This window comes from Trachinotus anak, unplaced genomic scaffold (assembly GCF_046630095.1).
Source record: "Trachinotus anak isolate AG129_WGS33_773 ecotype Australia unplaced genomic scaffold, CSIRO_AGI_Tana_v1 ptg000039l, whole genome shotgun sequence".
Lineage (NCBI taxonomy): Eukaryota > Metazoa > Chordata > Actinopteri > Carangiformes > Carangidae > Trachinotus > Trachinotus anak.
In genome coordinates, this window is record NW_027273890.1 from 1,306,354 (window position 1) to 1,318,480 (window position 12,127).

A 12,127-nucleotide genomic window follows, 5' to 3' on the forward strand; every position below is an offset into this window, starting at 1 on the left:
TCCTGTTTGAGTAACGTCTGGTAAAAACTACAGTGAGCAGCTGTTTGAGGAGTTTACTGAGCCTTAGTAAAGAAATAAAACCCTGAGTGTGAAGATGAAGGACATGAAGCTGAGCGCCACAGACACACAGAGACACACACTGCTGGCTTTGGTCTGTTTGGTCTCGAAGAAAATATAGATGATTTCCAGCTTCACCCTCTAGGTTGCCAAAGATGTTTCAGTAAAACAGATAACTGTCGGAGTGTGAGTCACACTGACTGCTGTCACTCAGTGGGTTTCAATGGAAGAGGATACTCATGGTCACATGGTCGTCTGCAACAAATTTCATGGAAATTCATCCAATAGTTGTTGAGATATTTCAGTCTGGACTCTGCCATGCTGCTGACTTTTCCATCCTCATTGGTCCATTTTCCTTCTGTTTTTCCAGATTATTTCCAGATTATTTAGGAACTGTTTCATAAACGAGGCTGCAAAACGAGCCGGACACTGCAGCTCCTCAGAGGGAGGCAGCAGCTGGAGCTGATGAAGGAGGATTTCAACTTTCATCATTTTCAACATGTCAGGAAAGAGCAAACAGACCGAGGTGACTTCTTGTTTTGTCCAACAACATCTTTACACTGTTGTCGGTTCATTTTCGGACATTTTCTTTTTAACCCTGTAAAAGAAGCCACCTACAGAAACTGGACAAAGTCACAGTCCCATCACATCGACTGAACTCTGGGAAACATCTGGATTATCACAGGTTTCACGTATGAAAATATAAGACTAAAAAACTAGAAGCAATAACAGAGAAGAACAGAAACTCGACAGAACATGAACGAGTGGAAGGACGAAAAAAAGAAGCAGATTCTCGAAATTCAGTGCAGGTCTATTTTTATCTGGATCTGTGTGAGTGAAGAGCAGAGATGGAGGTCGCTCAGAATAACAGTTATAATGTGAGGCTCAAACATGTAATCTTATGTAATCTCACACACACACACACACACACACACAAGGGATGTTGTTTCTGTCAATATGACTCACGCAGAGTAAAGCTGAGCTGTGTGTGTGTGTGTGTGTGTGTGTGTGTGTGTGTATATATATGTGTGTGTCCACTGAAAAACTGCCAAACGCTGCAGAAACGCGTTCTGTCTGGAGCTGGGAACATGGTGGGAAGCAGGCTGCTACTGTGCTAATGGACACACACACACACACACACACACAGTGTTAATACCCAGTAACCTGAACAGAACAGAGTACAGTAGAACAGAGGCAGTCAGGGTGTTTGTAGCAGAAGAAGAACAGGAAGTAAAACAGAAAGTTTACTAAGAACAAAACTGATGAGACACAAACGAACTCACACTTTCTTCCCACATAACAGAGCTGAAATGATTTTGGACAAAACAAAACGTATGAGGATGTTTACATACGAGCACGTATGAAGATTTGATCAACATTTTATCAATGATGTCGACAATACACAACGAAATAAGAGTTGGCTGCAGCCTTAAAACTGATGAGTGTGTAAGATAAGATAAGATTCTTTATCGCCACTGTACAAAAAACACAACAAACTTCAGGCGCACTCGAGTATAATACAATGAATAAGTTTAAAGTTTAAGTCATTAACTGTCACAAACCCTCTGCTTCCCATTTCCCCCTCAGACCTCTATGATATTAAAAACCCTGTGATTAAATCAGCTGTTTCACCTGGTTCACATCCACAGGATGTTTTCTCTAATAAAGACACATGATGAGTGAAACAATCAGTCAACTCCATGACCGAGTGTTTCCACCTTGAACTGCAGTGAACCAATGACAGGACGGCTAAATACACCTGAAACCTTGTCAGTACAGAGAGCCACAGTTAGCATTAGCACAACCACTAACACTGTGTCAGCCACTGCCAGTTACAAGCTAACAAACAACAAAAACAAATAAAAGATGCTAATCAGAGCAGAGGATTTTCACTGAGTTTAAAACTGGAGGAAGTTTCAAGAAAATCTCTGGTTGTAGATTGTTCCTCAGACTTAACCAGATATCTGACCGTGATTCATTTGGCTTTAGGGAAATTGTGATGTACATTTTAACTATTTTCATGGACCAAGCTGATTAATCAAGAAAATATTCATCAGATTGATTGATAAGAAAGTAATCCCTGCAGCCTGCTGGTCCGACCACATGAACCGTGTGAAGACATCAGGACTCAGACCGACGGACGGTTTGGAAGTTCTCAGAGCTTCCACCTCATCCCTCAGAACCAAACCTCATGTTTACCTTTACAACCTCAGCAGGTTGGCAATAACAGGACAAGACCATCACACACACACACACACACACACACACACACAGCCATGGTTTGGCAGTTGCAGCTGATACCACCATATGAGGCAGTGAGAGCAGACTGGCCGGTTGGTTTGGTCTGGAAATCACCTTCCTTCACGCTCATGCTCCAGGTGCTGCATCAATCTTTAAAAATCCCCCACAACTCCCAGCACTCACCACATCACCCGTCATTAGTATGACCACCTGTTATTATGCTGAGACAGATTTGGTGTTCTGCTTGTTAAATAGCTTGAACTAGAAGGGATCAGAGAGCACAGACCTCTGCCAAGCTGAATGTCAAACAACAAGAAAAAATTCAAATTCATAGTAAATGATCCGGATCTGCCCCAAAGTTTAATGGGTTTGTGAATGGCCCATACCCCCCGTCCCCCTCCACAGAGTTCTCGAGCTATTGCGTTCACAAAGCCAAAACCACAATTTGTGAGGTAACCATAACTTGACCTTTGATCACCAAAATGTAATCAGTTCATCCTTGAGTCCAAGTGAAGGTTTGAGCCCAAATTGAGGAAGTTCCATGAAGGTGTTACTGAGATATTGTGCCGATGAGACTAGGACAGACAGACCTAGGACAGCAGAGGCATGAAAGCAACAACTGTTAAAAGAACATGAGAATGTTGCCAAATGTGCCCGTTTTTCGCGCCATGTCTAATTTCCAAGCCAATGATTTACAATAAAAGAAAACTGTTTAAGGTCTCAGGTGGTTTTTATTTCATGTCTCTATCTGCTTCAGAGCCTGAGAAATAAAGGTTTTGGTGAACGTCAGGTGTTTCAGGAACCCTCAGGTCTCAGACTGTTCCAGGTCTTAATGGGTTAAACAGGGGGAGCTCTTTAAAAACTACTTTTGTACTGATGAGACAAACATGTTAATCACAAGCTTTACAGAGCTGTTAGTCAAATTCAGACAGACAGAGCCAGGCCAGCCGTTTCCCCCTGTTTCTAGCCTCTGTGCTAAGCTAGGCTAACCAGCTGCTGGCTGTAGCTTCATTATCAACAGACATGAGGGTGGAATCAGTCCTGTGGCTCTGGGTCAGAAGCTAAATGAGCTGATTTCCCAACATGTCAGGGCCGCAGACGTCCTCAGGAGCCTGTGACTTTCTGAAACTGAGTATCTGACATTCTCGACCTCTGATCCCACTTCTCATTCTTCAGAAGAATATCTGTCACTTTTCCTGTGAACCACACGTCTTCAAAGAGACTGAGAACGTGCTCCCCATATTCAACAACATGCCCCCCCATGTGAGGGCCGGCCCTCCCCTGCTGTGGTCGGACAACACATCACATGATCAGTTGTTCTGTCAGTAACTCAGCTCTCAGAGGGAGGAGGCTTTACAGAAACCAGCTCCACTTTGTGTTTCACTACAAGTTGAGGCTTGTGTGGCTGCTGATATGAAACCAGGCCGAACCACAGTGAGCGTCCTTACGTGTGTGTGTGTGTGTGTGTCTGTGTGTGTGTGTGTGTGTGTGTGTGTGTGTGTGTGTGTGTCTGTGTGTGTGTGTCTGTGTGTGTGTGTGTGTGTGTGTCTGTCTGTGTGTGTCTGTGTGTGAGTGTGTGTGTGTCTGTGTGAGTGTGTGTGTGTGTCTGTCTGTGTGTGTCTGTGTGTGTGTGTGTGTGTCTGTGTGTGTGTGTGCGTCCTTACATGTGTGTGTCTGTGTGTGTGTGTCTGTGTGTGTCTGTGTGTGTCTGTGTGCACACTTCAGCACATTTGAGAGTGTGTGTGCGACACATGAGTGTGTCCACCACACCATCACCCACCACAGTGACTCACTCAGCTCAGATCTAATGTCATTTCGTGTGGTTTGATCTCAGTGAAGGCGACGCCATCGTCGACACGCAGCCGTTTATTCCCATCGGATCAGCTGCTGATGAGCTGGTTCATTAATATGATCTTTTCCTTTCATTAATGAAACCAGCTGCACTTAAAGGTCCCATGTTGTAGAAAGTCTTTCTCTGAAACATCAGTGGTTCCTCTTTGTGTCACAGTGTCAGAATCACTGACCCACTCTGAGTCTTCATATCTTATAGGCAGAAAACACCAACTCTTGGTTGATTGTGAAATTAGCAACTGCTTGTTTTTCTGTTGCTTAATCAATCACAGCTGTACTCGAGGCGCAAGTGTCATTGAACCTGTAAACCTGTGTCCTGCTCACTGCAGCTGTTCCTTCATATACAGCTCATCAACATGTTACTGCGAGACGCCGTATGAGCTGCAGGTTTTACTGACCATGTTTATCTATTTATTTAGTCTTCTTTGTGGTTTATGACTGGAGGAATGTTCGTCTCTATCATGAGCTGCTGGATATTTGAATTTCCCCTTGGGGATAAATAAAGTATCTATCAATCAATCAATCAATCAATCACAGCAGGAGGTGCCCAGCTGTGTGACCCGCTGTCAGTCACCACTTGGGTCCATGTAGCTGTGGTGAATTGGGTCCGGTCAGCAGGTGAGTTACCTGTGGGACAGTAACTCTCCTCTGACTCATTTGGAAGCCCACCATGGATCATTTCCCCCCGATCCCAACGAACTGAGCCGAGCTCCAGGTGTGAACGTTCACCTGACCCGCGTGTCGCTGGGCCGCCAGAGGAAACCAGAGGCTCCGGGAGGCGACACAAGGCTCTGGCAGCACACACACTGAGCCTCAGGACCCTCCCTGACTCAACATAACACAACACCGGTGCACATGTGAGGCTCAGCCACACACGTGGCGGCTCTGCAGGGGCCCGGCACTGCTCTCCTGCAGCTTCATCACTTACACCGATTATCGATTATCGATGCTTGTCTGTTATTTCACCGTCACAGTGTCAGTGGGACCCCAGCCAACCCCAGCCTCACCACACCTGGAGCCTGCACGCTTTGGCTGTAACCGCCGGTGTGAGAGGGACGGAGCTCTGAGCCCCCCCTGCCCCGCGCCTGTTACACCTCCACACGGATTAAAGGAAGCGGGGGGGTCCCACCGCAGGCCGCTGAGCGCTGGGGCCGTGGCCAACACTTCAGCTTTCACTGCAGCTCCGCACAAACATCCGAGCGCAGACGTTGAGCGGGAGCTGGAAACTTCCTCCGCGAGTCTTTCATGTGTTCACGACCTTTCAACACGCTGCTGGAGCCGCCGCGCCGCGCCGCGCCGCTCCGCCGCGCCGCTCTGCCGCCGCGCACCGCGCCGCCGCGCACCGCTCCCGGTAAACCCGGGGCTCCAGTGAACAAACACACTTCACCGGTTTCAGCAGGTAACGGAAATGCAGCACTATGCGGAGTGCGCGTTACATCGGACCCGGAAAGACGCCTGGGACCCTACCTGCCTCCACCGTGTCCGCCAGGTCGTGGTTGGCCGCTGTCCGGGGAAACTCCTTCAGCTTGCGGGAGCTGATGTTGAGGACGCCGCTGGCCGCAGCCTCCTCCAGCGCCCGCTCCAAGCCCCGGTTGGGAGGCAGGTTGGCGCCGCCGATGTGAGTCTGGATCGACGGAGAAGAACCGAGCTGGGAAAGAGGAGGACGAGCCGACTCCGCTCCCACCGTCGCCATGATGTCCCGTCTGCGCTGCGTGAGTGTCGGCGGTGTCCGTGAGGGCGCGCCGGGCTGGCTATCGTTCAGGCAAACTGCGGGACACCCACTTCCCAGGCGAGGCGTGCCGTGCCGTGCCGTGCCGTGCCGTGCCGTGCCGTGCCGCGCCGCGCACTCAGCTTCCTCCTCGGTCACACCGCCGCCGCGTCTGCCTCCCGCCTGCGCGGTGCGTCAAGCGGCAAAGAGTGACGAGCGGTGCGACATTCGGCCCGTACTTTCAAAATAAAACAGCTGCTAGTAAACTAGCTGCTAAATCTTTCTGTGTGGTGGAGAAGTATAGACGAAGTGGCAGAAAATGAGATTACCCAAGTAGTTCAAGTGATTTAGTCATTTCCAGAAAAACTTTCATATTTATATGAAAAGTATATCTCTAGTATATAAGTGTATTTTTTAATTCAGATTTTAGTCCCAATGTACACACTTATACAGTCACATTACAATATTTCCGAATTAAAAAAATCTCCAAAAACCAGCCATGTTGTTTATTTAGTGATCCGATTACAGACTGTCTCTCTTGTTTGCATTTTTACAAAGCTCATGCAATAGAAACAATGATAAATATACAGATATTGTAAGTAAGTAAGATATGTGTGCATTATCATACATCTTTTTGTGTTATGGGTTTATTTTCACGGACTGACTGTTAAAGAGATGAAACAAACAAATAATAATTCATTCAAGATTATTCTAACCCCGTTAAATAGCCTATATTATTTTGAAGACACGCCCGCTAAGTTTCCGGTCTACGCTATTTCTTTTGACGTTGCGCAGTTTGCGCACTGCGGCTGCGCGCTGAGCTGTCCAGCTGTGGAGCAGCAGCAGAGGAGGCTGGGTGAGCAGAGACCCCAGCTGGACAGAGTCAGGCCCTGCAGGCTCCACTGCGGAGCCTGAGCCTCAGGCTGCTCTCAGGAAATATTCTTACATGTGCGACCCGTTTAAAGTTTGAATGAAGTTTTTAAGGGAAAGTAAGGATGTGTAGAAAGTGGCTGAATAAGTTTCTTTCTCAGTAACTTCTATAACAGCTAACCTACAGTGATTAGTGGCTGACTGGAGGTCTGTGAGTGTGTCTTTGGGTGTTTCTGTTTATCTGTGCACAAGTCTAATCAGCTGATCTGAACCTGTTGTGTGCGCCCAGCAGCAGTTCATGGTGCTGGGATTTTGGAGACACACATCTCTAAACTCTGGATTGTCAGTCAAAGAACATGAACTCCTGTCACCTAAAGCTTCATATTTCCTGAGAGGAGATTCTGCTGCACACTGTGAAATAAAAGATTTGTCTTTGGCATCAAGAATGTGGGATTTTCAAAATGCCCGTCTGTGTTTTATCTGGTCTTAGTTAACATTGGAGCCAATGGGGCAGTTGGAGGTTGCTCCTGTCGCTCAGAGGCTCATTGTTGAAATTCAGCAAGTCTCTGTGCTTCGGTCGTCACATCGTATAAAAGAAAACAAATCTGCCTACATTGTGACAAAGAATGACGTGTGGGATGGGGTTTAAAAGTGTAACACAACTGAAAACTGACTTTTGAATGGAGTTTCTAGCTGGAAGTATGAATGAGTAGAAAATGTTGAAAATGAATGAGAAGTTATGAAAAGGTTTTGAACAATGTGTCCATTCAGCTTAATGGGAAAAAATGTGAGAGAAACGTTTATTAAGGCTCCATTACAGCTCTGATCAGACTCTTGGTGCAGCTTGTTTCCTTCATATTTCAGTGGAACCTGTTTAAGGTCTTTAAGTCCTGAACTAATTTTAACTGCCATTTACCAGTAATTAGATGAAACAGGGAAAGTGTTACTGCTGAGGTTTTCACAGTGCAGCTCAATGAACTTCAATAAAACAAAACACAGACACGAATAACCAAGGCTTTTATTCTGGCAAATAAAAGTGTGATGCTCTGCCGTCCCTTAGCGTCGTCAGTCACAGATGTCTGATGTCTGAGAGGTTCTTGTTTGAGACTGAAGTGCTGTTTAGACTGAAGGCACAAAAGGTTCTGACCAGGTCGAAATGTCTGTGACCCAACTTACTTTATTACAGAGCATGATTAACCAGGAAACAGCTGACATTGTTAGACTCAACAAAATAAAAGCCGGGAGGTTGTGACTGACGGCCGGAGAGCAGAGCAGCAGGGTCAAAGTGAAGTGGACTGACGGGTCTGAAAGAGGCGGCTCAGGCGTTGAGGAACTTGGCGTGGTGCTTGATGTGGTCGTTCATGAAGGAGTAGATGAAGAAGTAGCTGTGGTCGTAACCCTGCGGGGGGACACACAACGTTAAGCTGAGAGATACGGCTGCAACTAACCATTGGAAAAGGTCAGAAAATGACTCGTTCTGCAAAGATGTTCAGCTTCTTATCATCTATGGCAGAAAAGCATCAAATCCTCACAAAAAAAACAGGAAGTACGGCACTTGGCTTATGTGACCAACAGTCATTTGTCATATTTAACATTAAACTGTTTCATCTTTTAGTTGAAAAAATAAAAAAGTGGAGAACCAGTGCTTTTACTTTGACAGAACTAAAGGAACTGACCGGCTGCAGCCTGAAGACGACAGGGATCTTCCTCTCGGAGCAGACGGCGATCAGGTTGTCGGGCAGCAGCTGGCTGGCCGACAGGAACTGGTCGTCACGGCCCTGATCGATGAGGATGTCGAGCTGGGGGCCGGAGTATGACCCTGCAAGCACGGTGGCGTCGTACGCCTGAAAGAGACCAGAGTTCAGTCGGTGCTGGGTCGTGTGAGAGGTCATGTGATTCTTTCTGATCACAGCAAGTTACAGCTTCTTCTCATTTTCCTCCACAGATTTCTTCTGTTTGACTGGACATCATCATTATCATCATCATCATCATCATCATCAGCTCAGGCTGTAACTACAGGTCTTCACAGGGGTCTCACCTCCCACGTGGACCTGTCAGAGCCCAGGTATCCTGAGAAGGCCTTCTGTCCCCAGGGACACTGCATGGGGTTACAGATGGGAGCAAACGCAGACACAGCCTGCAGGAGAGAGACCACCACACATCATCTTCATCGTCATCATCATCACTGAGTTGTTCTCTGCTGGACACTGTTCACCACAGACTCTGAATCTGTGGCTCATGAGTAAAACAGCAGAGACTGTCACCACCAACTCAAGGTCCTGTTGAACAACCGGGATGTTCTATAAATAAAGATTGTTATTGTTGTCTTGCTAGGTGACATGCAGTACCTTGTATTTCCCAGGATTCTTCAGGGCACAGATGAGCGCCCCATGGCCGCCCATGGAGTGACCACTGACGGACATCCTGTCTGGGTCGGTGGGGAAGTTAGCGTTGATCAGCTTGGGGAGCTGAGAGAGCGAGAGAGAGACAGATCATTCAGAGGTCATTGCTTCACTGGTTTTAAATCAGAGGTTTCTGGGTAATCATGTGACGGAAATCCAACACACCTCCTCTGTGACGTAGGAGTACATGCGGTAGTTGGTCTTCCAGGGGTCCTGGGTGGCGTCCACATAGAAACCAGCTCCAGTGCCGAAATCCCAGCTCTCATCCTCCCCTTCAATGTCACACCCACCTGAGGGAGGGGGCAGAGGGTTGGGGGTGTCAGTTTGTTGACAGGAAGCCATTTAAATCTCTAGTGGTGAACCTGGAAGGCTTTTTATTGGCCAATCAGATAACTCTAACTTTCCGTCGTAGACAGAATAAAACATGAAGAAGAAGTCAGTCATCCAGTTGTGTCGTGTTCCTGAAAACTGGGAGTCCCTGAGGAAACGGATGATTTTACTTAAGTTAACTGTATATTTGTGAGGGACGGGTATGAGCGCTTTCTGGTGTCCGCCCACTGTGACATCACCACTGGGTTGTGAGCTGCTGTTCTGAAGCCTCCAGTTTGTAGTCTGTCTGTCGCCATCTTGGTTTTTTGAAACCAGAAGAAACCATATTTGGAGGAGAAGGTGGAGCTGAGGAGGACTGAGGGGTGGATCTGACCTGCTCTGTCCTCTATCCTGATTGTCAGGTTCAGTCTGTCAATCACACGGTAGCCCCGCCCTAATGCAGCCCCTGCTTTATGGTCTATTTTCCTCTAAATGGATCATAATTTAAACTGAACATCATGTTGTGTTGAAGAAGACTTGAAACTAGAGACTGAGACATGAACTCATCAGAAAAACGTTTCCTGAGGTAATAAATCGGAGAGAGGTGGAGACATTTTCTCATAGGCTTCAATACAATCAGACTTCTTCAGGTTTATAACCAGTTACAGGTTGGACCAACTGTGGATGAAGATATCAAATCATCTGTAGGATGAACAGGAACAGCTCAACAGGTCAGAGCAGAATCAACCGAACTGCACTTCTGTGAAGATAAATGTGCCTCGATGCCCCGCTGTGTGTGTGTGTGTGTGTGTGTGTGTGTGTGTGTGTTCATACGTGGGCTGGTGTCAGGAGCTACGATGATGATGCCGTGCTCTGCAGCAGCGAGCTGACTGCCGGCTTTGGTGATGAAGTTCTGCTCCGTACATGTGAGGCCTGCAGAGACAGAGTGACACACAGGAAACAACGACTCTACATCAAATTCTAGGACAATTTAACCTTATTATTCCTTGTCAAACACCATTTACATTCACTCAGTTGGCACTTTTATCTTTATATATTTATAAGTGAGGGACAACACTAAAGCTTCATATGCGTCAGGTTGTTAAACATGTTTCAAGGTAACTAATATTGGTTTTGATATTTGATCTGTTTTTGACAAAAACTGCATTAATGTCACACTCAAAGAAACTGTCAGATTTCTGTCTTAAAGAAGCCTGATAATATCCTCGACTTTTGCTCTTGTCAACAAACCACATAAAAAAAACAGCAATGAATTGATTCTACTAAACAGGTTAGTGTGTATCTCTAACAGTCTGATGTGTCTGTTTCCAAACACTATCAACAACACATCAGTCAGTCCCATGTTGCAGTTGCATTGAGCCATATGTTGTGTCTCAGCCTGTGAAGCTCTGATGTCCAGCTGTGGACTCACCCGAGAGCCAGTACATGACGGGACATTTGCCGGTCTCAGCCTTAGGAGGCAGGTAGACAGCAAACTTCATCTTACACTTCAGCTCGGCGCTGCAGGGAGGAAATGAATTTCTACACATCAAAACACCCTCCGGCTCCTGAGAGAACCTCCCTCCACAAGTGTGAGTGATAAAAATGTGTGTGTAAACTCTGACTTCTGAGCTTTAAACACAGCAGCTGGTCTCACCTTTCATGCTCGAAAACCTTCTGGAAGCCACCAGCGCACTTGTTGGAGGACACTTGTGTGAGAGCCATCTCTGATCTGTGGAGACACAGCAGCAAATGTTTAGTTTCATTCATAATTCTAACAAAAAGCACTGCATATATGCAGGTTTATTTCTTGTCCGATGGGGAAACTTCTTAAACCAATGTATAGTGCTTACATTTCACTTTGAATTTGTTGACTCTAACACAAGAACAGACACTGAGTAAAACAGGTGAGATTTTCTCTTCCACTGCTGAATAAATAGGTCAATGATGTTTTAAACCTGGACTTGGAACAGTGACAGAAACTGGATATATCACCAGTTCACATGAGCAGACATGAGCAGACTAGCGTTTAGAAAGTGAATCAACACCACCTGCCCCTCCATGCTAACCACAGGCTGCGGGGTTAGCCTGCAGCACCTGCAAACCGTTAGCTGCGTTAGCATTGTTAGCAAAAAGGAAATTCACCTCGGTGAACTCTGCAGTTTATGAGCCGACGAACGCGCAGACTGAAAAAGCTGGACGGGCTGGACGTGCTTCCTGCTGCAGGCTGCGTTCAAGAGCTCAGAAATGAGCCTGGTCACGTCGGCTCGTGTTGGAGCTCCTTCGCTGTTGTCTCCGCGTCCGCTTGAAGTGCAGCGCTTCCCGCAGAGCGGAGCAGGGTCGGGCCCGGGGCTCCGGCTCGCTGACGTCCCGCCGGCGCAGGCTGACGTCACGGGCCCGCCCCCTCCACGGTTTACGTCCACGACGGAGCCCCACGAGGAACTATAATCTCTATGCAGACTATAATCCACCCATGCTGCAGAACATACTGAGGGAGGCGTCTTCCCAGCCACAGCATGGAACCCACGTTAGAGACTCAAACCGGGTACTGATTGTGTGATATGTGGTTCTTCCCATCTACTTTTCCACAGAAAAAAAAATATATATATATATATATATAAACACTTTATCTGATGTTAAAAACAAAAAACCTATGAAGACCTTAAATCTATTGAATAATATAATCTGG

At 46.8% G+C, this 12,127-nt stretch overlaps 2 protein-coding genes across 6 annotated transcripts in view; both read right to left on the reverse strand.

Moving 5' to 3' along the window:
- The window catches only part of lrch1 (leucine-rich repeats and calponin homology (CH) domain containing 1), a 72,761-nt gene extending 66,710 nt beyond the window's left edge, over positions 1 to 6,051 (reverse strand). For all 5 annotated transcript variants that reach the window (XM_071472487.1, XM_071472486.1, XM_071472484.1 and 2 more), the window contains exon 1: positions 5,617 to 6,051. In XM_071472487.1, the coding sequence (XP_071328588.1) occupies positions 5,617 to 5,842 (226 nt within the window). In that variant the 5' untranslated portion in view covers positions 5,843 to 6,051. The remainder of the gene's footprint in view (positions 1 to 5,616) is intronic.
- Positions 6,052 to 7,727: 1,676 nt separating this feature from the next.
- Positions 7,728 to 11,799, reverse strand: esd (esterase D/formylglutathione hydrolase). Its single transcript, XM_071472492.1, has 9 exons — positions 11,584 to 11,799; positions 11,096 to 11,170; positions 10,871 to 10,959; positions 10,273 to 10,371; positions 9,295 to 9,419; positions 9,076 to 9,195; positions 8,766 to 8,864; positions 8,404 to 8,571; positions 7,728 to 8,126 (listed from the first exon to the last, which is right to left on the reverse strand). The coding sequence occupies exons 2-9, from the start codon at positions 11,161 to 11,163 to the stop codon at positions 8,046 to 8,048; spliced, it is 849 nt and encodes a 282-aa protein (XP_071328593.1). The 5' UTR covers positions 11,164 to 11,170; positions 11,584 to 11,799; the 3' UTR covers positions 7,728 to 8,045.
- Between the last annotated feature and the right edge of the window lie 328 nt (positions 11,800 to 12,127).